At 44.0% G+C, this 25,985-nt stretch overlaps 1 protein-coding gene across 1 annotated transcript in view; it reads right to left on the bottom strand.

Annotated features, from left to right (window-relative positions):
- The window catches only part of VWDE (von Willebrand factor D and EGF domains), a 211,352-nt gene that overhangs the window by 89,987 nt on the left and 95,380 nt on the right, over window positions 1–25,985 (bottom strand). Inside the window, exons 5-10 of the mRNA XM_073629535.1 lie at window positions 24,020–24,270; window positions 21,431–21,520; window positions 18,435–18,579; window positions 14,749–14,963; window positions 13,102–13,175; window positions 11,318–11,591 (exon numbers count right to left, since the gene is read on the bottom strand). Of these exons, the coding sequence (XP_073485636.1) occupies window positions 11,318–11,591; window positions 13,102–13,175; window positions 14,749–14,963; window positions 18,435–18,579; window positions 21,431–21,520; window positions 24,020–24,270 (1,049 nt within the window). The remainder of the gene's footprint in view (window positions 1–11,317; window positions 11,592–13,101; window positions 13,176–14,748; window positions 14,964–18,434; window positions 18,580–21,430; window positions 21,521–24,019; window positions 24,271–25,985) is intronic.

Raw genomic sequence — 25,985 nt, 5'->3', positions numbered from 1 at the left:
TAAGGTGCATATTACCGCTGACTCATGGTCCAGCAGGCATGGACAGGGACGTTACCTAAGTTTCACGGCACATTGGGTAACTCTGCTGGCAGCTGGGAAGGATGCAGGACAAGGTGCAGTAGTGTTGGAGGTTGTTCCGCCACCACGCCTCCAAAATGCTGATTGTGACACACCTCTCTCCACCACCCCCTCCTCTTCTTCTTCCTCCATGGCCTCTTCCTCGGAACCAGCGGTGCTCCGTAGGCGTTCAAGGGGCTACGCAAGTACGCAGGCCAAAAGATGCCATGCGGTGCTTGAGCTGGTGTGCTTGGGGGACAGGAGCCACACTGGGGCAGAGGTTCTGTCAGCTCTGCAGGGGCAGGTTCAGAGGTGGTTGACGCCACGCCAACTTAAGGCAGGAATGGTGGTTTGCGACAATGGCACCAACCTCCTCTCTGCCCTCCGACAGGGACAAATGACCCATGTGCCCTGTTTGGCTCACGTCCTTAACTTGGTGGTGCAGCGGTTCTTGGGCAGGTACCCGGGCTTACAGGATGTCCTGAGGCAGGCCAGGAAAGTCTGTGTGCATTTCCGCCGGTCATATAATGCCAGTGCCCGGCTGACGGACCTCCAAAAGGAGTTTAACCTGCCCAAGAACCGCCTAATCTGTGACATGCCCACCAGGTGGAACTCAACGTTGGCCATGCTGCAGCGGCTGCACACGCAGCAGAGGGCCATCAATGAGTACCTGTGCGACTATGGCACCAGGACAGGGTCAGGGGAGCTTGGTTTTTTTTCCCCACGCCAGTGGGCCATGATCAGGGATGCATGCACTGTCCTGTCACCATTCGAGGAGGCCACGAGGATGGTGAGCAGTGACAGTGCATGCATCAGTGACACTGTCCCCCTTGTCCACCTGTTGGAGCACACGCTGCGTGGAATAATGGACAGGGCACTTGAGGCAGAACAGAGGCAGGAAGAGGAGGACTTCCTTAGCTCTCAAGGCCCCTTTATCCAGACAGTGTTCCTGCGTGCCCGCCGATCACACAGGAAGAGGACGAGGAGGAAGAGGAGGAGGAGGAAGATTGTGTCAGTATGGAGGTGGAGCCTGGCACTCAGCATCAGCAGCAGTCTTTAAGGGATCAGTCCCAAGAAACACATGGACTTGTACGTGGCTGGGAGGAGGTGGCTGCGGACCATGTCGTTCTTAGTGACCCAGAGGACTCCGGACCGAATGCCTCAGCAAACCTACGCTGCATGGCCTCCCTGATCCTGCAAAGCCTGCGTAAGGATCCTCGTATTCGTGGTATCAAGGAGAAGGACCAATACTGGCTGGCAACCCTCCTTGATCCACGTTACAAGGGTAAGGTTGCGGACCTTATCTTGCCATCGCAGAGGGAGCAGAGGATGAAACATCTTCGGGAGGCCTTGCAGAAAGGTCTGTGCAACGCGTTCCCAGAGACTGGGAGGTTACAAACTCCTGTTTCTGGACGTGTTGCTGAGGCTTCGGTCAGTCAAAGAAGGAGCGGTGGAGAAGGTGGCCGTCTGACCGATGCGTTCAGACAATTTTTTGGTCCGCAGCCCCAAGGTATGATCGGTTCCAGCAACCATCGCCAGCGTCTGTTTTACATGGTGCAGGAATACCTAGGGGCAAGATCAGACTTGGACACCTTTCCCACCGAAAATCCTCTGGGTTACTGGGTCTTGAGGATGGATCACTGGCCAGAGCTTGCACAGTATGCAATTGAGCTACTGGCCTGTCCTGCATCCAGCGTTCTTTCGGAACGCACATTCAGTGCTGCTGGAGGCGTGGTAACCGATCACAGGGTGCGTCTGTCCACCGACTCGGTCGATCGGCTGACCTTCATAAAAATGAATGAGTCTTGGATCACCACCAGCTACCAAGCACCTGATGCTGATGTAACCGAATAATTTTTTTTGAAATCTCAGATCCCTTCAAAGACTGCCTATGCTGATGCTGATGCTGAGTGACTATCCCTGAGTAATTATCCTCTTCCTCCTCAATCATCACGCTGATAGCTTGTAAGAACATTTTTGGTTCTGGGCGCCACCACCAGTGCCTAAGGCACAATTTTTCAGCCCCTGTTTAACAGGGGCGTGTAATTACAATTTTTGATGTAATACTTTGCAGCAGGGCTCGTTCCTGCATTCCAACTAGAGTGTCTGTGAGGGGTTGCAGTGTTGTGGCACCAGCACCAGTGCCTAAGGCCCAATTTTTCTGCCCCTGTCTAACAGGGGCGTGTAATTACAATTTTTGATGCAATACTTTGCAGCAGGGCTCGTTCCTGCGTTCCAACTAGAGTGTCTGTGAGGGGTTGCAGTGTTGTGGCACCAGCACCAGTGCCTAAGGCCCAATTTTTCTGCCCCTGTCTAACAGGGGCGTGTAATTACAATTTTTGATGCAATACTTTGCAGCAGGGCTCGTTCCTGCGTTCCAACTAGAGTGTCTGTGAGGGGTTGCAGTGTTGTGGCACCAGCACCAGTGCCTAAGGCCCAATTTTTCTGCCCCTGTCTAACAGGGGCGTGTAATTACAATTTTTGAAGCAATACTTTGCAGCAGGGCTCGTTCCTGCGTTCCAACTAGAGTGTCTGTGAGGGGTTGCAGTGTTGTGGCACCAGCACCAGTGCCTAAGGCCTAATTTTTCAGCTCCTGTTCAACAGGGGCATGTAATTACAATTCTTGATCTAATATTTCACAGCAGGGCCCTGTGAGGGCTTACAGTGTTGTGGCCACAGCAACACCTAAGGCCCAAATTTCTGCTGAGTATATAGGGCAGGACCCTACTTTCAAACATCTAACTTACAAACGACTCCTACTTGCAAACGGAAGGAGACAACAGGAAGTGAGATGAAATCTACCCCTAGGAAGGGAAATTCTCTCCTGTAAGAGTTAATATGGGAAAACAATTTCTCCTTTCCACTGATGCTTTCCAATCCTTGTTCCACAAAAAAACCCAAATTTTCAAAAAACATTTTTCATTGGGACAAAAAAGTGAGGTGAAATCTTCTGAAGAGGAGGAAAGACAGCAAAACAAATGTCACAGGGGTGATAACCCTTCCCTATGTTTTCCAAAAAGCTTAGAAAAGATTTTTTGGCTGGAGCTAAACACGTTAAAAATGTTCAAAATTACAAACAGATTCTACTTAACAACAAACCTACAGTCCCTGTCTTGTTTGCACCGCCTGTATACTGCTGTTCAGAGTATATAGGGCCTGGTGGCCCCACACCTTTCCTTATTTTAATTTGGGTGCGGGGTTCCCCTTAATATCCATACAAGACCCAAAGGGCCTGGTAATGGACTGGGGGGTACCCATGCCGTTTGTCTCACTGATTTTCATCCATATTGCCAGGACCCGACATTACATTAAACCCGCAAGCAGTTTTAAATGAGATTTTTTCCTTTAAAAATGACATTTGGTGCAGGGACTGTTCTACACATGGGAAACACGCGTCACTTTACAGGCATACTATAGACACCCCCCAGGTACGATATTTAAAGGAATATTTCACTTTTTTTTTTTTACTTTAAGCATCATTAAAATCACTGCTCCCGAAAAAACGGGCGTTTTTAAAAAATTTTTTTGCATTGATACATGTCCCCTGGGGTAGGACCCGGGTCCCCAAACCCTTTTTAGGACAATACCATGCAAATTAGCCTTTAAAATGAGCACTTTTGATTTCGAACGTTCGAGTCCCATAGACGTCAATGGGGTTCTAACGTTCGTGCGAACTTTCGGTCCGTTCGCGGGTTCTGGTGCGAACCGAACCGGGGGGTGTTCGGCTCATCCCTAATCACGTGATCAGCTGTCATTGGCTGACAGCTGATCACGTGGTAAGGGGCCGGGATCGACCCCTTACTCCGATCTGTGATCACCCGAGTCTCATTGACTCGGGTGATTACAGCGCACATCGCACGCACCCTTCAGGGGTGGCGTGGCCAGCCTGCAAAGGGGAGGACGTCTATTGACACCCTCCCGGCAAAGCAGATCCGCGCTGTAGCCGTTATTTGGCTATAGCGCGGATCTGAAGGAGTTAAAGGATAACTAAAGGTTCAGTTTAAAAAACAAAACAAAAAACAAACATGTCATACTTTCCTCCTCTGTGCAGTTGGTTTTGTACAGAGTGGCCCCCGATCCTCCTCTTCTGGGGTCCCCTAGCAGCTCTCCTCCTCTTCCTGAGTGCCCCCTCGGAGAAGCGCTTTCCCTTGCGGCACCCGTATGGGGAACGCTCCAGTGTACTGCTGCTGCATCTTTTGACACAGACAGCAGGACTCGGCTCCGCCCCCTCACTCCCATATCATTGGATGTAATTGACAGCAGCCGGAGCCAACGGCTGCGCTGCTATCAATCTATCCAATCAGGACCAGAAACAGCGGCCGGGGCTGGCGTGCTCGTCCCTGTCGCAGGAATGATCGGGTTCAGGTAAGTAAAAGGGGGGCTCTGGGGGGGCTGGTGGACTACAAGAGGTTTTTCACCTCAATGCATAGAATGTATACCGCGAGGGTTTACAACCCCTTTAATAAAAACAGCACATAGTGAATGCACCAAGCACTGTTTAACCCCTTGATTGCCCCTAGATCAGGTGTCTCCAAACTTTCTAAGCAAAGGGCCATTTTTTTGTCGACTTTAGGGAGGGCCGGATTGTGGCCAGTAGAAGTAGAAAATTCCCAAGTGTCATTGGGAGTAAATAATATCTCAGGCTTGGTGGTCAGTGGGAGTAAAACAATTACAAAAGGCATGTGGTTAGTAGGAGGAGGAATAGTGCCTCATTATTGGTATTGGTGGGAGTAAAAGTGCCTCATCATTGGTATTGGTGGGAGGAATAGTACCCCATCATTGGTATTGGTGGGAGGAATAGTACCCCATCATTGGTATTGGTGGGAGGAATAGTACCCCATCATTGGTATTGGTGGGAGGAATAGTGCCCTATCATTGGTGTCAGTGGGAGGAATAGTGTCCCATCATTGGTGTCAGTGGGAGGAATAGTGCCCCATCATTGGTGTCAGTGGGAGGAATGGTGTCTCATCATTGGTGTCATATATATTGGAATTTCCTTTAAAATTTGGCTGTTAGTGAACGTAACGAGCACAAATTTATCTGAAGTTACGCATTATCCGAAATAACGAATGCTGCATCTAAACAAATGGAATGGAACAAATTAATAATAAATAATAATAATAAAAAGGTTTTATTATTATTATTGTTATTTATTATTATTAGATTGTTACGTTCCATTCGTTTAGATACAGCATTCGTAACTTCAGATAAATTTGTATGTGTTACGTTCACTAACAGCCAAATTAGAAAGGAAATTCCAATAACTATAATTTAATAGTTATTATTACTTAGTTATGAATTCAGATTTTTGGGTTTTGGACTTTTCACATTTTCATTCTTTTGAATTTTCAGATTTTCATTCTTATTTTCGGATTTTCAAATTTTTCGAATTTTTTTAATTTTCAGATTTCCAAAGTTTCAGATTTGCGAATTTTAGAATTTCCTAATCTGCGAATTTTAGAATTTCCTCATTTACGAGTTTTCAAATTTCCTAATTTCGAATTTCCGAATTTCCAATTTCTGAAATTTCGTAATTCCGAATTTCCAATTTCTGAAATTCGAATAAGATTTTCATTCTTATTTTTGGATTTTCACATTTCCAAATTTTTTTACTTTTCAAATTTCCGAAATTTTGAATTTCCAAAATTTTGAAATTTCGAATTTCCGAATTTCGTATTTTTGAATTTCTGAAATTTCGAATTTGCGAACTTTCGAATTTCGAAAAAATTTCCAATTTCCAATTTCCAAAATTCCCAATCTCCGAAATTTCCAATTTCGGAAATTTCGAATTTTCCAATTTCTGAAATTTCGTAATTCCGATTTCCGAAATTCCGAATTTCCGAAATTTAGAATTTTTGGAAATTCTAAAATTCGGAAATTCAAAATTCGGAAATTCTAAATTTTCAGAAATTGAAAAATTCGGAAATATGGAAATTTCGGAATTAACGAATTTGTCAAAATTCATTAAAAAACAAATTCGGAGCTAAACGAATTGCACATGTCTACTTTTTTCTGGTTTTTGGTTCCATAGACTTCAATGGATCAAAAGCGTGTATTGAAAAACACAAAATGCACCTAAAATATGCAAACTGAAACCTGCATAGGAGTGAATCCGGAGTACATCCTGACAAGACTTGCCATAAGCATTCTGTTTTTTTATCTCCTTCCTGGATAAGCATTCCACATAGAGAAGCTCTCTCTCAACGCCCTACAACATCTCCAAACTTTCTACTGTTATTTTACAAATAAAGTTAAGAAAGTTAAAGTGGAGTTCCACCCAAAAGTGGAACTTCCACTCATCAGATTCCTCCCCCTCTCTGGTGACACAGTTGGCACCTTTCAGGGGGGAGGGGGGTACAGATACCTGTATATTACAGGTATCTGTACCCACTTCCGGCATAGATAGCCGCAGAATCTGCGGTTATTTACGCCACTTCCTGCTCCCTCCCCGCTGCCTGCTGGGAAACACACGGGTCCCAGAGGCAGCAGGGACCATCCGCATTGCGCTGCGCGACTTGCGCATGCGCAGTAGGGAACCGGGAAGTGAAGCCGCACGGCTTCACTTCCTGATTCCCTTACCGAAGATGGAGGCGGCAGCACCCGAGGACGGAGAGACGCTTCGGCCTCGGGTGCCGACATCGCGGGCGCCCTGGACAGGTAAGTGTCCATGTTTTAAAAGTCAGCAGCTGCAGTATTTGTAGCTGCTGACTTTTAAAAAAAAATTTTTCGGCGGCGCTCCGCTTTAAAGGACTTTGTTGTGCTTTGATAAGAAGGTGAGTTAAGCTATCTGGCCTTATTCATATCCTCACATATGACACTGGGGTTACAGAATAGTCAGTTAGTGTCAGATTGCCAGCCGCACTATAACAGTCCCACTATAAGTCGCTGGTCGCCACCCTTACTAGTTTAAAAAAATAATAAACAAATACAAATTCCAGTATATATCCCATAGTTTGTAGACGCTATAACTTTCGCGCAAGCGAATCAATATACACTTACTGGGATTTTTTTTTTTTTTTTACCAAAAATATGTAGCAGAATACATATTGGCCTAAATTTATGAAGAAATTATAGAGCCATAACAGGTGCACGCCAGGAGGGACCTGATGCACGTGGCCAGCGGGCGCGATCGCCGCCGGCCACTCGCGATCGCGGGCCCGAGAGCCAGAACGGGGATTTGTATGTATAAACACACAAATCATCGTTCTGACAGGGGAGTAGAGACAGATCTGCTGTTTGCAGTAATTGCTAACAGCGATCCCCCAGTCAGTCATCGCCCCCCGCCCCACAGTTAGAACACACACTAGGGAACATATTTAACCCCTTGATCGCCCCCTAGTGTTAACCCCTTCCCTGCCAGTGACATTTACAGCACTGATCGCTATATAAATGTCAAGGGTCCCAAAAATGGGTCAAAAGTGTCCGATCTGTCCGCCGCAGTGTTGCAGTCCCGCTAAAAATCACAGATCGCCGCCATTACTAGTTAAAAAAAAACATATATATAATAAAAATGCCATAAAAATGCTATAAATCTGACCCCTATGTCATAGACGCTATAACTTTTGCGCAAACCAATTAATATACGCTTATTGGGATTTGTAAAAAAAAAAAATATGTAGAAGAATACATATCAACCTAAACTGAGGAAGAAATTTGTTTTTTAAATTTTTTTTTTTTTTTTATATTTATTACAGCAAAAAGTAAAAAATATTGTTTTTTTATTTAAAATTGTCGCTCTTTTTTTTGTTTATAGCGCAAAAAATAAAAACCACAGAGATGAGCAAATGCCACCAAAAGAAAACTCTATTTGTGGGAAAAAAAAGGACATCAATTTTGTTTGGGTACAACGTTGCATGACCACGCAATTGTCAGTTAAAGCGACGCAGTGCCACATTGCAAAAAAAAATGGCCTGGTCATTAAGGGGGCAAATCCTTCCAGGGCTGAAGTGGTTAAAGTAACACAGTGGCAAAAAGAGAAAAAAAATGGCCTGGTCATGAGGGGGGGTAAATCTTCTGGATGGCACGTGGATACACAGCGGATGTTTATGCACCTGTATGTGTGCACAGGTCCATCAAACAATGCATACCTCCTAACTGTCCCTGAATTTCGAGGGACTGTCCCTGATTTGGAGCAATGTCCCTCGTTCCTCCTCATTTGTCCCTCATTTTGGTCTGATCTCTATAGTTGTATATAAAATGCACTTTTTATCTATCAAAAAGTGTTTTCCAGCGCTAAACCTTTCATCCGATTTCTAAATTTGTAAATTTGTAAATTTGTAAATTTGTAAATTCCAAACGCCAATATAAAGGAATAGTAGTGGTAAAAAAAAGCACTTGTGTGTTTAATCAATCTTGTTTATTTTGTACAATTCTCCTTTAAGGGGGCGTGTCAAGGGGTGTGTCCTATACCTGCATACTTTTGCTGATAGGTGTCCCTCATTCCCATCTCAAAAAATAAATTGGGAGGTATGGTAATGGGGCATGTTTAGATCCGTAATAAAAAAAAGCAAAAAAAACCAAAACACCAGAATGCCTAAAAACTTGGCGTTTTTTTAGGCAACATGTACAATAGCCGCAAACTCCCTCCGCATAGCAAGGTATGTTTGCACTTGTAGTTCTTCGTCGCTCCACAACAATTGTGAACGACTGAGCGAGCCCGCAAGGCTGTGCAAAGTGCGGCAACCCAAGATACCAATCCTAGCAATCTGATTGGCTGCTGTCTTATTGTGTAAGCCTGCACATCATTCAGGACTCTATGGAGTTCCTCCTCTTGAAGAGCCTCCAGCGAGTGCACTGCGACATCCTGAACACATCTGTTTTCTGGATACAACATTTAAACTTTCCCACAGGCAAACGAATTAAGCGCTTCAAGGGAGGAACAACATGAATCACATTTCAAAGTGTTACTATCCCCCCCCCCCATCCCCTCCCCCGGCCAAGTATAATAAATCACTTTAGTATTCCATGTCTTTCAAGGAATATGTACATATTAAAGAGGACAGAAGAAAAAAAAAGTTATTTAACTGCACAGAACATGTGGGGGTGAAAGTTACGGTAATTTGCATTTTCTTATAGCGACATTAGAAGCACTGAGGTGGCGCGGCGGCTGGATTTGCTATTTTGCAGTATGAAGGTTCTTGGCTCATATCTTCAGCCCCGGAAGATTTGGCTGCTGAATGACCGGGCCATTTTTTTGCCATTCGGCACTGCGTCGCTTTAACTGACAATTGCGCGGCCGTGCGACTTTGCACCCAAACAAAATTGACGTCCTTTTTTTTCCCACAACTAGAGCTTTCTTTTGGTGGTATTTGATCACCTCTGTGGTTTTTATTTTTTGCGCTATAAACAAAAACACAGCGCCAATTTTGAAAAAAAAGCAATATTTTTTACTTTCTGCTATAATAAATATCCCCCAAAAATATATATAATTTTTTTTTTCTTCAGTTTAGGCCGATACGTATTCTTCTACATATTTTTGGTAAAAAAAAAAATCGCAATAACCGTATATTGATTGGTTTGCACAAAAGTTATAGTGTCTACAAAATAGGGGAAAGATTTATGGCATTTTTATTATTTTGTTTTTATTAGTAATGGCGGTGATCTGTGTTTTTTTATCGTGACTGCGACATTATGGAGGGCACATCGGACACTTTTGACACTATTTTAGGACCATTGTCATTTATACAGCGATCAGTGCTACAAAAATGCACTGATTACTGTGTAAATGACACTGGCAGGGAAGGGGTTAAACACTAGGGGGCGATGAAGGGGTTAAGTGTGTCCTAGGGAGTGATTCTAACTGTGGGAGGGATGGGCTACCTAGGACTTGACAGCGATCACCGCTCTCGATGACAGGGAGCAGTAGATCTCTGTCATTACACAAGGCAGAATGGGGTAATGCCTTGTTTATATAGGCACCTCCCCGTTCTACCTCTCCACAACGCAATCGTGGGCCGTTGGAGAACATAGAGTTCCTGGGACCCGCGGGCACACTCCCGTGGCATGCAGCGGTGCGCGCACACCCGAAAAGTGGCAAATTTAAAGGGACGTACCTGTACGCCCATTTGCCTGCCTGTGCCATTCTGCCGATGTACACCTGTGTGCGGCGGTCGGCAAGCGGTTAAAGCTGAACTCCAGGCAAACAGCTAAACATGGAGATGAAATGCATATATGGGAGCTGTTTTACCTACCAAAGGATTTTGTATTTCTGTCCATCCAGTCCTGAGATTTACACAGCTCTGTCACTCAGCACAGCCCTGTTTGGCAGGTCAGGAGACATTGTCTTTCTCTGTCACAGTTAGGTTACACTTACAAGGCTTGTGTCATGTAACTGGACAGTGAAAGGAGAAGCAGCAGACTGATAAGAACATCTCTCTGTAACTCTGCTCTCTCCTCCTACCAGTGTGCAACTTGGTAGCACATGAGGACTACAGTGTAGTTGACTGCTTCCTTGCTTGAAAAATAGGTTAGGTGACCCTATGATATCCCTGGTAAATGGATAATAATAGTAACAGGGTGATTGGGATTATAATGATGCCCATAGCAATAAAGAATACATAAGTTATATATTAAAAAAAAAATTGAAATTTACAGTGGAACCTTGGATTACGAGCATAATCCGTTCCAGGAGAAGGCTTGTAATCCAAAGCATTCGCATATCAAAGCGAGTTTCCCCATAGAAGTCAATGGAAACGAAGATAATTCGGTCTGCATTGACTTCTATTACATGCAATACTGCATGTGGTCAGAGGTGGGGGGGCGCCGGAGAGCCTTGGAAATACTTGGGGACAGCTCGGCTGAACTCGGAAAGGCTCGGAGTTCAGCCGAGTATTTCAGAGTATTTCCGAGTGATTCCGAGTATTTCCGAACAGCTCTGAACCATTCCGAATGTCCCCGGCGCCCCCGCACCTCTGGCCAAATGCGGTACTTATATATGACTGTTGTTATCTATTATACTGTATTAAATAATTAATATGTAAATTATCTTACCATTACTAATGCTGTATGGAATACTGGTGGTCCGTAAAAATCCCCTGGGGAAGCCATTGTTGGCGAAACATGTTGGGATACAACATTAAGTACTGATCACCTACTATATATGGATATCAGTGACCATTAAACATGATTTGTATCATGGTCTGCTAATTTTTATTGAACCCTATATTTGTTGTTGTTTTTTGTAATAACTTTCTATTTTAGAAAATAACAGAACAGGAATGGTGAAAAATATTTTGAGTTTATAAAGCGGTGACCCCCTTACCGTGATCTTTCTTCCAAGGTAAGACTCTGTAATCCGAAAACCTGGCTCTGTAGAATCCTGACTCTTCACGGAGAGGTGCGGCTGGGACTCGTGTAGCTGTCCACTACACATATCAAAGGTAATCATATCACCCCCTTCCTTGGCTACAAAGCCGCAATTACAGGACGCTGGGTGGTCAACACTCCCGCAGTCCCACTGCCGCACGTGAACTTCAAAGTCACGGGAGGTGCTCTTATGCAGGACAAATGTTCCAGTGTTGAAGTTGTCATAATACCTGCAAAAGACACATTTTATTTGTTACTATGAAAGATTTCTGTAACATTTATAAATCAATAGATAAGATATAGTCTGAAATCGAATCTACATCTAACTTTACCCTAAGGCTCCATGCATGCGACTTTGGACCCCAAAGGCACGTGACCAGTCGCACCCCATGTTTCTCTATCATATCTGTGTGACTTCAAAGTAGTTCCTGCATTACTTTGGCCCACCTTTCATGCGACTTGAGGGCCATAGACCTCAATGTAAACCCTCAAAAGTCGCATGAAAGTCACACCTGCATGATATAGATGCAATTTGGGTGCAACTTGTAAAAAGAATGCCTGCAATGAAAAAAAGAAAAAAAATGCAATTCAGGTGCGACTTGTATAAAGAATGCCAGCAATGAAAAAAAGGGAAAAAATGGCGTGCCCCCTCAGCCCCTACAACCACCGGCCATGGTTGTGAGGAAGAGGCCCTTGTCTCCATCAACATGTTGAGGGCATCTGGCCTGGTATGGTTCGGTATGTCGGGCACTCGCTTGTCCCCCCTCTTTCCTGACCTACCGGGCTGCATGCTCGGGTAAGGGTCTGGTATGGATTTTGGGAGGACCCATGGCTTTTTTTGTTTACATTTTGTTTTGGGGTTCCCCTCAAAATCCATACTAGAGGTCTGGTATGGATTTCGGGGGGGAACCCATGCCATTTTTTATTTTTTTTTATTTTGTTGTGGAGTATCCCTCAAAATCCATACCAGACCCTTATCCGAGCATGCAGCCCGGCAGGTCAGGAAAGGGGGGGGGGACCAGTGAGTTCCCGCCCCCCCCCGAACCATACCAGGCCACATGCCCTCAACATGTTGATGGAGACAAGGGCCTCTTCCCCACAACCCTGGATGGTGGTTGTGGGGGTCTGCGGGTGGGGGGGGCTTATCGGAATCTGGAAGCCCCCTTTAATAGTAATACATAGTACATCTACTCATTCACCAGATAAAAAGTGTAGTGTAAAAATATGACAGTAGGCAGTTTTTGACAAGTCCTTTAAAAAATATCCCCCAATGTAGATCCATTGTCAATTGCAATGCCCTCTGCCACCACCGACCCCAAAGAAAAAAGAAATCCGGGCCTAACGAAGGCTTCCACCGACTGCTGTCTGACAGTTCTTAAATAACTAAGGAGGCCGAGCCACCTGGTGACATGACCAGATGGCACCACCCCCTTATGACATCATCGACCCAGCATCCCCTCGGTCGATGATGTCAAAAGGGCGCGGTGTCCCCCGGATGTCTAAAGACCTCCTTAGTCTAAACCTAAAGTACCCAGAATTTCAATGATAACAACAAGTATTTTTTTTTAGATCATTCACACCCAATGAGTTGCAGAGAACATTTGAATCAAAAACTGTGTTTTTAAAAATGATGTTCTGTGTTTGTGATTTTGTGTGTTTATTTATACGATTGTGTGTATATAAATGTGTATAAATGTTATTTTAAATGGTTTCATTGTTTTCTTTTAGATATCTTCTGACCTGCCATCGAAGGTAACAATATGGGGATCGGTGAACGAGTAGCAGTAAGCCCCCGGAACGTCCTTCACTGTAATCTAAGCAAACATTTCATTACAACAAATTGACACACATGACAGCAATGCAATTCTTATGCTAATACAGACATTGACATGAAACTAATATATAGGGTGTCCCAAAAGTCGCCATACATAGGAAAAATGAACAAACTCCTACTATATTTTATATTATATTTTACATTTGTAATATTTTTTTACATTTATATATTTGCTTTATGTATTTTTATACTTTTAGATATTCTAAAAAGTGATCTCCAAACTGCGGCCCGGTGGCCGAATGTGGCCCTGTGCTTGCCTTTATCTGGCCCTTGGGGCAATATTCCACCAACTGACACTAATGATGGAGCACCATTCCCTCTATTGACACCATCAATGGGGGCGCTATTCTTCTCATTAATATAAACAATGGGACACTATTCCTCCTAATAAAACCAATGATGGGGTACTATTCCTCCATTTGATACCAATGATGGGGCACTATTCCTCCCACTAACACCAATGATGGGGCATTGATGCTACTTCCACTAGCCACAATTGGGCCCCCCCCCTAAAGCCTGAAGGACAGCAAAGTGGCCCTTTGTTTAGAAAATTTGGAGACACCTGCTCTAAAAAAACAATGTGTGTAGAAAGAGGTGGCCAAAATGTAGATTTTGCCCAAGGTATGGCGAATTTTGGGACACCCTGTTTATTACTCACTATCTCTATGCATAACAACAACCCCCCCTCCCCCATAACTCTTAGTTGTGGCACCTGCTAAGCCTTGGCATGCCTACAAAAAATAGTGATTTTCCTCAATATTTTTGGATCTATTTTTTGGGGTCTATCTAAGAATAAGTTCACACACTTATTCTTTCTCTAAAAGGAATCTACGATGGATGGATTTTCAGAGGGCAACTAAGCATCTGCTCAGGTCTGAGGGGCCTTCAGGAGGCATGGACCAGAGCCAGGGGTCCTCCCCCTTCCCTTTTTTATGTTTAATAAGGAGCTCGATGAGTACCATCTAAGTGTCAATAACGAAGTACCCATTGTATCCGGTATGGTGCAATTGATATAATGCTTATATATCTTGCTATTGTTGTTAAACCAAAGGTGAAAATGTTAATAAAAAGATCGAAACGAAAAGACTGGTGCAAGACAGACAGAATCGGCATGTCAGGCTCCAGTAGACTTCAACAAAATGGGGGCCACCTCACCTGCACACAGACGCCGACTCCCTGTTGCATAAATGTAATGAGATGGGTAAAAGGTGGCTTTCAGCTCCTGTTCTCTACCTGTAGAGAATTCCTCAGACGCGTTTTGCCTTTTTCTGGGCTTAATCGTTGAGGCCTCTGCGGTTAAGCCCAAAAAAGGGTGAAACGCATCTGAGGAGTTCTCTACAGGTAGAGAACAGGAGCTGAAGCCATCTTTTACCCATCTCATTACATTTATGCAACAGGGAGTCGGTGTCTGTGTGCAGGTGGCCACCATTTTTTTGAACTGCAATTTTTATCTTAACACAACACAGGCATTAACATAGAACTATTTTATTGTATTACTATGTTTTGCTTGCTATCTGAATGCATAACCCCCCCATAACTCTCAGTTGTTGCACCTGTATCACATCCGGGACGTAGCCGCTCCACAGAAAGTTGGCACTGTCTATAGGATCTGCTACAATACCGGTCACTTTGTTCCCGTCCGCTGCAAAGTCTATGACCGCCGTGTAATAGAGGACAGCGTGACCGCACGTTCCGTTCTGGCAGGGCGATGGCAGGAGGTCCACTTCGCAGGAGGAAAGGGCCAGATCTGAGTCATGTTTTTCTTCAGCTGTTCAAAACAAACCAAGTTTCCAAGATTATTACGGCTGCCTTGCCAAAATGAAAGTGGGTCATGGTCAGAAAATTGTATCCAAGATAAATAATTATGAGGTCACTCGGAGAAATCTGAAATGTCGTCCAGCCCAGGTTCAGATGTTTAACTTTCTTCTGGAAATTTTAATAATCCCATTTTAAAATGTTTATACATTGGAATAGGATCAAAAGTTTACCTTATCTGGAACAATCAAAATATTTTTTTCCTGTTCAAAGTCAACCTGTTAAGGAACTAATATGTTCAGAATAATAACATGGCCACATTTTTGGCACTTTGAGTTGCCTGTAAGAACCTTTCATGATTCTAAAATTCTTCCCTGCACTCCATGAAGTTATGTATCGGTTAATACTTTGTACATATACAAACTCTTCATTAAAGTGTATGCAAAAAAACACACATTCATTGCAATACCTGCAGTTTTCTCTATGTATTGTCTCTTTAAAAACATTGCAAGTAAAACAAACCCCCTAATCCTGCCAATCAAACAAACTCATAACTTCCTGTACCAGTGGTGACAACCCTACCTGTACTGCACTGAAATCCCAAGCAGAGTTATTCAACTGCCCCTCAGGGTGATGGTGTTTACTGTGTTGACAATCCCTTTGTCCTTCAGGGTGATAGAGAAGGCTACAAAGTCTGACTGTACCTCAGGGTGCTGGCGGAGGCCACATTGCCCATCCCACTGCCCCTAAGGGTTATGGAGGAGGCCTGATGGACCATCTGGTTGCCCCTCAGGGTACCGGTAGAGGCCACAATGCTCATTCTACTGCTCCTCAGGGTGGTGGAGGAGGCTACATGGACCATGCTTCTGTCCCACACGGTGATGGGGGAGGCCAGATGGTGATAGAGGAGGCTACAAAGAAGGTCTGGCTGTACCTCCGTGAGATGGAGGAGGGCTCCTGGACCATTCAGTTGTCCCCCAGGTTGCTGGCAGAGGCCACATTGCCCATCCCACTACCCCTGAGGGTGATGGAGGAGGCTGCATGGACCATACTGCTTTCCCACACGGTGATGGGGGAGGCCACATGGACCATCCCACTATCACTCAAAGTGATGGAGAAAGTTGCATGAACCATTCTGCTGCCCCTCAAGGAGATTCAGGAAGCAGCACTGACTGGCCCCTCAGGATGATAGAAAAGGCAGCACTGACCGTTCCTTTGCCCTTCAGGGTGATAGAGGAGGGTACAAAGAAAGTTAGGCTGTACCAGGTGATGGAGGAGGTCTGATGGACCATCTGGTTGCCCCTCAGGGTGCTAGAGGCCACATTGTCTATCCCACTGCCACTTAGGGTGATGGAGGAGGCTCCATGAACCATACCACTGTCCCAGTCTGTGATGGGGGAGGCCACATGGACCATCGTTCTGTCCTTTATGGTGATGGAGGATGCTGCATGGAACCTTCCACTGCCCCTCATGATGATGAAGGTTGCTGCAAGGGTCATCCCTTTGCCTCTCAGGGAGATGAAGGTGACTGCATGGACCATCCAACCCCTCCTCAGGGTAATGGATGGGGCCACATGGACCGTCCTCCTGACCCATGAGTTAATGGAGGAGGCTGCATGGACTGCCACACTGCCCCACAGGGTGAGTTAGGAGTCCTTATAGACTGTCCCACTGCCCCTCCTGGTGATGGAGGTAGCTGCAAGGGTTGTCCCTTTGCCTCTCAGGGTGATGAAGGTGACTGCGTGGACCTTCCAACTCCTCAGGGTAATGGCTGGGACCACATGGACCATTCCACTGCCCCACAGGGTGACAGAGATGGCTGTATGAACCGTTCTAATGCCAGGGAAAAGAATAGCAGTTGAGCAAAGTTTTATAAGTCGAGGGATCTGTTTAATGGGAATGTTGTCTTGCACAGTTCCATAGACACCAGATCTTCATTTAATCTGGTCAATAGAACCATTTCGTTTTTATAAATCCTTGGCTATCATTAGTCGTGATTTCTCTTCACCTGATAACAAGACAAGGCTGATGTAGCAATGCCTTTGGGTAGATTTGTTTTTCAAACATAAGATGCTAATTTCATTGTCAGAATCCATCCTGCAGCTTCTCCTCCTGACCTTCAGCGTGTCTAAACACTGGAGAGCTCATAGAACATGATTTAAAGGAGCGCGCATAACTCCACTGTCATTCACCTGGGGCTAAACCATCAAACCTTCACCTGATTCGTCTCACTTCTCAAAAGGAACAGTTACGTTTAACTGATTTTCAATTGCCGATATCTGTGGCTGTGAAATACAATGCCTGTGCCTCAGGGTGAACTTGACCTGCTACAGAGGTCAACCTGCTGGAGACAAAAAGACTGTGCAAACCTTGAAAATAATAAATATGTAAAAAAAATATATAAAAATCAGCACAATGTAAATAATCTTAGAAATAAACGATAAAGGTTTCAAATCTTTGCTTTTATCTATAGTTAACCACTTCAGCCCCGGAAGGATTTGCCCCCTTAATGACCAGGCCATTTTTTGCGATACGGCACTGCGTCCCTTTAACTGACATTCTTTTTTCCCCACAAACAGAGCTTTGTTTTGGTGGTATTTGATCACCTCTGCGGTTTTATTTTTTGCGCTATAAATAAAAAAAGTGACAATTTTGAAAAAAAACTTTTTTTTTTTTTTACTTTCTGCTATAATACATATCCAAAAATATATATAAAGAAACAAATTTCTTCATCAGTTTAGGCCAATATGTATTCTTCTACATATTTTTGGTAAAAGGAAATCGCAATAAGCGTATAATGATTGGTTTGCGCAAAAGTTATCGCGTCCACAAACTATGGGATAGATTTAGGGACTTTTTTTTATTTTTTATTGTTTTTACTGGTAAGGCCCCTTTCACACTGGGGCGGGGGCGGCGCCGGCGGTAAAGCGCCGCTATTGTTAGCGGCGCTTTACCGTCGGTATTCGCCCACTAGCGGGGGGGAAAGGGTTAAAAACCACCGCAAAGCACCTCTGCAGAGGGGGGCTACCTGGGACATGACAGAGATCACTGTTCCCGATTACTAGGAACAGCAGATCTCTGAGATGTCCCCTGTCAGAACGGGGATCCGCCTTATTTAAAATGGCAGATCCCCGTTCTGCCTCTGTATACAGCGATCACGGACAGCGGACATTGAGTCTACCGGACCTGCTGGTACAGGTACGTCGGTTCGCGCAGGAGAACTGACCTTCCGCCGTATCAGTACGGCGGCTGGGGGCATCAATAAATTCAAAAAACTATTAGATAAGCACCCGAATGACCGCAACATACAGGGATATAAAATGTAATACTGACATATAATCACACCACATAGGTTGGACTTGATGGACTTGTGTTTTTTTTCAACCTCACCTACTATGTAACTATGAGACCTAATGATGATATCACTGGGTCTACAATAAGGTATGTAATGACAATGAGAAGGTTTTATCACCCCATTCTGTACCTTGGCTGGCTGTGCGCAGTTTCAGGGTCACCCTACAGTCGTTGTGTAACTGGCTCATCTCTGGGCAGGCAATGGGAACTGTACTCTGCACCGTCATTCTGTATTCCCGTCCGTCTTCTGTAATGCTCAGAGCTTCAGGCTGCAACTGTCAGCAATAAAATGGATAAAAATATGAGCATTGGCGTTATTATTATAAATGTCATGCATAAAGAGACCCTGTCACCAGACCTTTCATTTCAACAACAATTTTCCTGTAAGATATGTGCGTTTAATTTATGCATTTTAAATTGTTATTAAACCCACAACAAATCAGTCTGTATATTCAGTAAAGCATGCTTGTTATACTCACTGTGTAACCTAAGGGGTTAAGCCTCTGCATTGTGTATAAAGGCTGTTTGATCCTGTCTTCTCTGATCCTCCCCTTCTTCCACAGTCCCCAATCCGTCTCCTGATAGTACAGAGCCTTGGGGGAACTCTGCACATGCTCAGTTTGGTGTGAATTGCTAGAGAGTTTTTTTTTTTGGGGGGGGGGTGCATGTGATCAGCACAGGGCCAATCATCACTGTCCAGACAGAGGGTCAGGGGTCCTGCAGCCTCATAGGACAGTTAGAGTAGAATTAAAACTCCACCTACACGCTTTAACCAGACACTGATAGAAGTCACAAGATTGCTATATACTTCTGATAAGAAAAGGTATTTAGCAGTTTATATTTACTAATTGCATTTCCATGTTGTGTGTATTGTGGGAGACCAGATATAGTGAATGCAGGGTCCTGGGTTTAGTATTACTTTAAGCTTCCCTTGTGTAGACATTCAAAAGCCCTGAGACTGCGGCTGGGCTCCGCCATCTTGGATGTGATGCCATCGGATGCAACAGACTCAGGGCTGTCACAGCTGGTACCTTCAGAGGCCCGTAAAAGTGATCTAGATCCCTCTAGAAATCTATACCAAGCTTGATTGAACCCCTTGAATATCAGGACGTCTATAAACGTACCGTGGTGGTCCAGGGGTAAAAGTATATAAGTGATAGGTGGCACTGATGGGCACTGATAGGTGGCACTGATGGGCACTAATAGGCAGCACTGATGGGCACTGATAAGCGGCACTGATTGCCACTGATGGGTGTCACTGATGGGGACTAATAGATGGCACTGATAGTCAGCACTGATGAGGAGGTACTGAAAGTCATTACTGATGGGCACTGATTGGCATCTGTGAAGGGCACTGACAGGCGTTACTGATGGGCACTGACTGGCATTTTGATGGGCACTGACTGGCATCTGATGGGCACTGATTGGCAGCTGTGATGGGCACCCCTGATGGGGGCTGTGCTGATAATCAATGCGCTGACTATCAGCGCACGCCCCCCTCTGACAGGAGAGCCGCCAATCGGCTCTCCCCATCAGCGCAAACAGAGGAAAGACGATTACTGGCACTTCTTGGTTACTGCTGTGATCAGCTGTGATTGGTCACAGCTGATCACATGGTAAAGAGCCTACGTCATAGGCTCTTTACCACGATTGGAGATGCGGTGTGTCAGAGTGACACACAGCACCACCGATCGCAGCTTTGCATGTCCCGCGAACACACAATCGCGGCTTATCATGCTGGATGTCATATGATGTCCAGTCAGGATAACGGAGCCACATTGAAGACGTCAATCCGCAATGGGGCGGGCGGGTAGTGGTTAAAGTATTTTGTTTATTATACATAAATAATAACAACTATAGTAATAATTATCTGAAATAACGAGTGCCGCGTCTAAACGAATGGAACATAACAAAATAATAATAATAAATAATAATAATAATAAAAAAACTATAATAGTTATAAACTGTTAAATTATAGGTATTGGAATTTCCTTTCAAATTTGGCTGTTAGTGAACATAACAAATATGAATTTATCCGAAGTTACGAATAATCCAGCATTCGTTATTTACGATAATTCATAACATGAATTCGTATTTGTTATGTGCACTAACAGCCAAATTTGAAAGGAAATTCCAATACCTATGATTTTATAGGTTATAACTATTATTATAGTTTTTATTATTATTATTTATTATTAATAAATAATTATGATAAAAAAAACTATAATAATAGTTAATAAACGTAATATTTTAATTATAATAGAAATGATCCAAATGTTTTTTGTTCTTTCGGGTTTTTCGTTCTTATTTTAGAATTTTCATTCTTTCAAATTCTCTGATTTTCGTTGTTATTTTCTGACTTTCGCTCTTTCTGATTTTCAAATTTTCGGATTTTCGTTCTTTCGCATTTTCAGATTTTTATTCTTATTTTCGGTTTTGCATTCTTTCTGGTTTTCGGATTTTCAAATTTCGGATTTTCGCTCTTTTGAATTTTCGGGTTTTCGAATTCCAGATTTTTGTTTTATCGAATTTTCGTTCTTTTAGAAAATTTGTTTTAAAAAAAAATTGTTAAACGATCTTTCGTTAATGTTTCCGAATTAACGAATATGCCGAATTTTGACGAAAAACTACTTCGGAACGAAAGGAATTGCACATGTCTAATGTCTAGCCACTAGAGGGCTCTAGCCCGCTGTCGGCTGAATACGAGTCAAAGGAGAGCAGAACTAAGTGCACTCCTGGGACCTACAAGACAAGTATGGCCAAAAGAGCTTTGGCCCTACTTCTCCTTTAAGCCCTTGCACAGACACAACGAATTGCCATATTGTTTGTGATATGATTATCTCCTATGATTGTCAGCTCCATCTAGTGGTATGCAGTATTTTTTTTTTAAATTGAGGTATTTGTGAAGAACTCCCGTGTTCAGATGCACACGTTGCTAATCAGTGTTCTTCTATAATTAAGGTTTTAAGTTCATCTTTTTTAGCTACTTTAAGCTGCCGTTCAGGTTTATTGTTCCTTTAAGGAGGAATGGCATTTTAGTGCTGTAATTATTCCAGAACAAAGAGTGTTTTTGGACTACGTGTCATCCAGTAACCATCGGCCATAAAAGATGATTTTACAATTCACCTTAATACCGGCGAAGAATTCCTCGCTCTCCAGAAGAAGGCCATGAACATCTGGTTGCTCTAAGTAGAAACTGGAAACACTGCAGTATATCTGGGGATACATTAAAGAGCAGATGCACAAACTGTAATCAGAGCTCCCATACTATATTATCACACAGTGAGAAAACATCACATACAGAATGGACGCACTTTGTGATTTGGATTAGTGAAGAGTCAGTAATAAGGGCTTTTCATCCCAAAACTGTCTGCATTATACTTAACCGACAATTAAGGCACACAGTGATCCCCGAAGCGAGCTCTGTGATCAATGACAGTACTAATTGTCTGAGATGGTCCTCACTAGCCTCCTCTTCTCTGAATTTAAGGCTGGTTCACACTGGGAATTGCACAGGAACGAGCTGTGCATGCTTGTGTGATTCACATGCAGTTTTGTGCAGTGGGATTTCAGCCCATTCATTTTGAATGGGCTGAAATCGCACCACACTGCACCAAAAGTGGTTCATGCACTACTTTTGGAACCTCACTGCAACTGCATGGCATGGTACTTCTGTACCATGCAATCCAGTGAGGGCAAATGGACTGCATTTGCAACCTGCATTTGGGCTGTCATTAACTTTAAGTGGAGCTCCACCCAAAAGTGGAAGCTCCGCTTGTCTGCCTCCTCCCCCCTTTTCCCTGCCACATTTGGCACCTTTTGGAGGGGAGCGCATACCTGGTTTTGACAGGTTCCCCGCTCTCACTTCCGGCTTAGTTCGCCACCTCGAACTGAGCTGAAATTTCACCCCCTACCTTCTTCCAAAGTCTTCTGGGACACTTTACATGTCCTAGAAGACTGCAGCTGACTTTAAAAAAATGTTTTTTGTGGGGGGAGCTTGGAGCTCCTCTCTAAAAATTGGGTGCTGGAGCTCAGAGGCTTTATAGAGCTTTGGGTGGGAGAAAGCTTCCATTCCTTAGTCCACATCTTACCTGGTAGCCTGGTCTCAACTGTCCTTGGCCATGGGTGCTCCACCTGTGGCCCTCCAGCTGTTGTGGAACTACAAGTCCCATAATGCCTCTGCCCTCGAGGGTCATGCTTGTAACTGTCAGCCTTGCAATGCCTAATGAGACTTGTAGTTCTACAACAGCTGGAGGGCCAGAGGTTGAGCACCCATGCCCTATTCCTTTATGTATGTGAGCTGACTGATGCTCAGGGCTCTCGCTCTCTCCTGCTGCTGGGTGAAAAGGCTGAGTGCTGACAGAAAGGTATCACAGGAGGGTTGACTGCACTCCAAATATAATATAATACAATAATATAATAATAATAATAATATCTATATAATAATAATATATAATATAATAATAACAATAATAATATTTTATATATATATATATATATATATATATATATATATATATATATATATATATATATAAAATAAAATCTACAAAAAAGGACATCACAGGTTGGTGAGTGAGGGCAAAAACTGGCCCCCATCGCAGCCCCACACATATGGAGATAGTAAATGCCATCAAAAACAAAAAAGGTGTGTGTTAATAGCTACTCTAAGACCTCCAAAACATATACATACAAATTCTGGGACAGCTCTGTATGTTTCCTCAAGAAAAATTAAATCACAACAGATGGTCATGAGGTATGCATGAGTAAAGATTTGCGACATGACAAGTTATCCAAATAAAGTGTCCCTCCATACCACATCTTCCATTATAGGAAGTAAATGATTGGTGTCTCTCAGGAAACTGGGTAGATCCTGGGCAAGGGGTTGTAGTTGACCATCTAGCCATTGGCCTATTTGTTTATTGGGAGAGCCAATACCCATGACAATGGGCCTTTTACATTCAGCTGTACGGGTGCATTCAAGGTTATGATTAAAGCTGAAATAAACCTATCCATTTAACAGTTTCAAAAAACAGTTACATTTCTGGCACGTGTCGGGAATGTAACACTCCCATTGGATGTGTGCTCAACCACACTGACAAACCATCCAATGGCTGGTGTCATAACCGATCACATGTGCAACATCATGGCAATTGAAGAGTAAACAGAGGCCCAGATGGCAGCTTCCTTGGCTGAAAACAAAGAAGGGTTTACTTCCACGTTAAGTGAATTCTTCGAGAAACACGTTAACCATGCTGCTCTTTTTGTATTGTGGGTCTGTGATTTATTTATTTTTGTTGATTTTATACAATTAAGCTAATTTTTTCCTGAAGTTTGGAGTGCCGTCAACCCTCCTTTGATACCCTCTGCTATGCCCAGGTCACGGACTGGACCTGCACCCTGTGATTCAGAAAGGAGATTATATTATATGTTTCACCTGGAGCGGTGTTTGCTCTTTGATCATCAGCTGCTGACAGAAAGGTACTAGTGCTGCCTGTTTCTTTTTAGGGAGCCCATTAGGGGGGCATCCTGTTAGTGGAGAGCTGACATTAGGTTAGTTTGTGGCTTAGGTGAGCTTTATTTGTTCATTTGTAAAACACATTTTTATCCTTGGTTCTGCCCAAAGTCTACTTTTCCCTTATTGTCACCACAAGTATCCTGCAGTACAAATGAGCCTCTGTAGAATAGATAAAGTAAAAAAAAAAAAATTCTTACCCGATCACCAAGTCTGACATTGATGCCATCTAGTTCAATAGTAGAGAATGACTGAATGATGGCCTCCTGCCTCAGCTCTTCTTTCGCCCCGTGAGCGGACAATCTGGACCATCGAATGATGAAGCCCAGGGAGCTGTTTGTAGGGGGCGGATCAAAGACGCATTTCAGATATACGGTGGAGCCTACCATCTCCACCACAATTTCCGGGGGACTCGGTGACACAGGGAGTAAACCATGTGAACTCGATCTACCTGATAAAAAAATGGACATTTTATTCTATGAAATTTTCATTCACATTTAATTAAATTAAATGTCAAAAGTCTAATTTGTTTTGCTTTTGTGAACCTTTCTTACAATGCTGGTTTCAGTTTTATACAATGAAGCAATGCATAGAGCAAACATGGTGTACAAAATGCCATAACTCTCATAATCCAGCTACAGCAATCAAAAGTTAAAAGCAAATTAGTTTGCACCAATCTTGGTTTTTAGCAAAATTGGTCAGTCTGCATTAAATGGATGTCCTCCATAGATTTCTGATTTGTTTCTCTGGTGAATTAAGCCTATACCAGTTTAGTTTAGCAACTGAAGTACAGAGGTCCTCTGGTCAACAGTGTTACGGGAATCCAGTGAGGATCTCATTTTTATTTATGTATTAAGATTGTGGTGGAATATGGGATGGGACACCCATGTCTTTGTGATGTAATAGTTATACTAGGGTAGCACTGAGGTGTGGGCGCGACAGATTACATATAGTACAGTAAACTAGTCACTTCACAATATGTTGGGAGGATTGACTGTCCTTTGATAGCTCCCACTGAGCATAAACCAACATTAGAGCTTTCTCCTCCCTAGAATTTCATAAATTAAGGGATGCAATAGGCTTTAAATGTCTTGTGAGGGTAAGAAAAGCTCAATTCAACTATCCTGGACCCTGGCTATTTTGTTTGCCCCTAATGTTTTGCATAAAAGCCTATATGAATGCAAACACTGTTTAAAGCAGGACATATGCAGGTCAGAATGAGGTCAGTCAATGAATTCGTAATAATCTCAGAAGATCCTCAAACTGAAGCCATCAACACAAACCCCAAGCCCATCAACATAGACCTTAAGATTGAAAATTATAATGTAACGTACCGATGCATCTCAAACAAATAGAATATCATCAAAAAGTTCATTTATTTCAGTAATTCAATTCAAGAAGCGAAACTATTATATAGATTCATTACACACAGAGTGATATATTTCAAGTAGGGATGCACCGATACCACTTTTTTAGCAATGAGTACCAGTACCAATACTTTTTTAATGTACTCGCCAATACCAATTACGTTTCCCAGGTCCCCACCGTGCCTCCCCGCACTCATGTTCCCCACTGTAGCACCCTAAATGCCTGTCTTTCCCCTTCCTGCACACCTCTTCTCCACTGTCCCCCCCACACACCTGTTCCCCACTGTCCCCCCCACATATCTGTTCCCCACTGTCGCCCCCCACACACCTGTTCCCCACTGTCCCCCCCCCACATATCTGTTCCCCACTGTCGCCCCCCCACACACACCTGTTCCCCACTGTCCCCCCCGCATATCTGTTCCCCACTGTCGCCCCCCACACACCTGTTACTCCACTGTCCCCCCCCACGCACCTGTTCCCCACTGTCCCCCCCACATACCTATTCCCCACTGTCCCCCCCACATACCTGTTCCCCACTGCCCCCCCCACACACACCTGTTCCCCACTATCGCCCCCACATACCTATTCCCCACTGTCTCCCCCCCACATACCTGTTCCCCACTGTCCCCCCCACACACCTTTCCCCACTGTCCCCCCACACATACCTTTTCCCCACTGCCCCCCCACATACCTTTTCCCCACTGTCCCCCCCGCATACCTGTTCCCCACTGTCCCCCCCACACCCCTGTTACCCACTGTCCGCCCCACACACCTGTTCCCCACTGTCCCCCCCACATAC

The sequence above is a fragment of the Aquarana catesbeiana genome, linkage group LG05 (assembly GCF_042186555.1).
Source record: "Aquarana catesbeiana isolate 2022-GZ linkage group LG05, ASM4218655v1, whole genome shotgun sequence".
Taxonomy (NCBI): Eukaryota; Metazoa; Chordata; class Amphibia; order Anura; family Ranidae; genus Aquarana; species Aquarana catesbeiana.
This window is presented reverse-complemented; position numbering and strand designations above follow the sequence as displayed.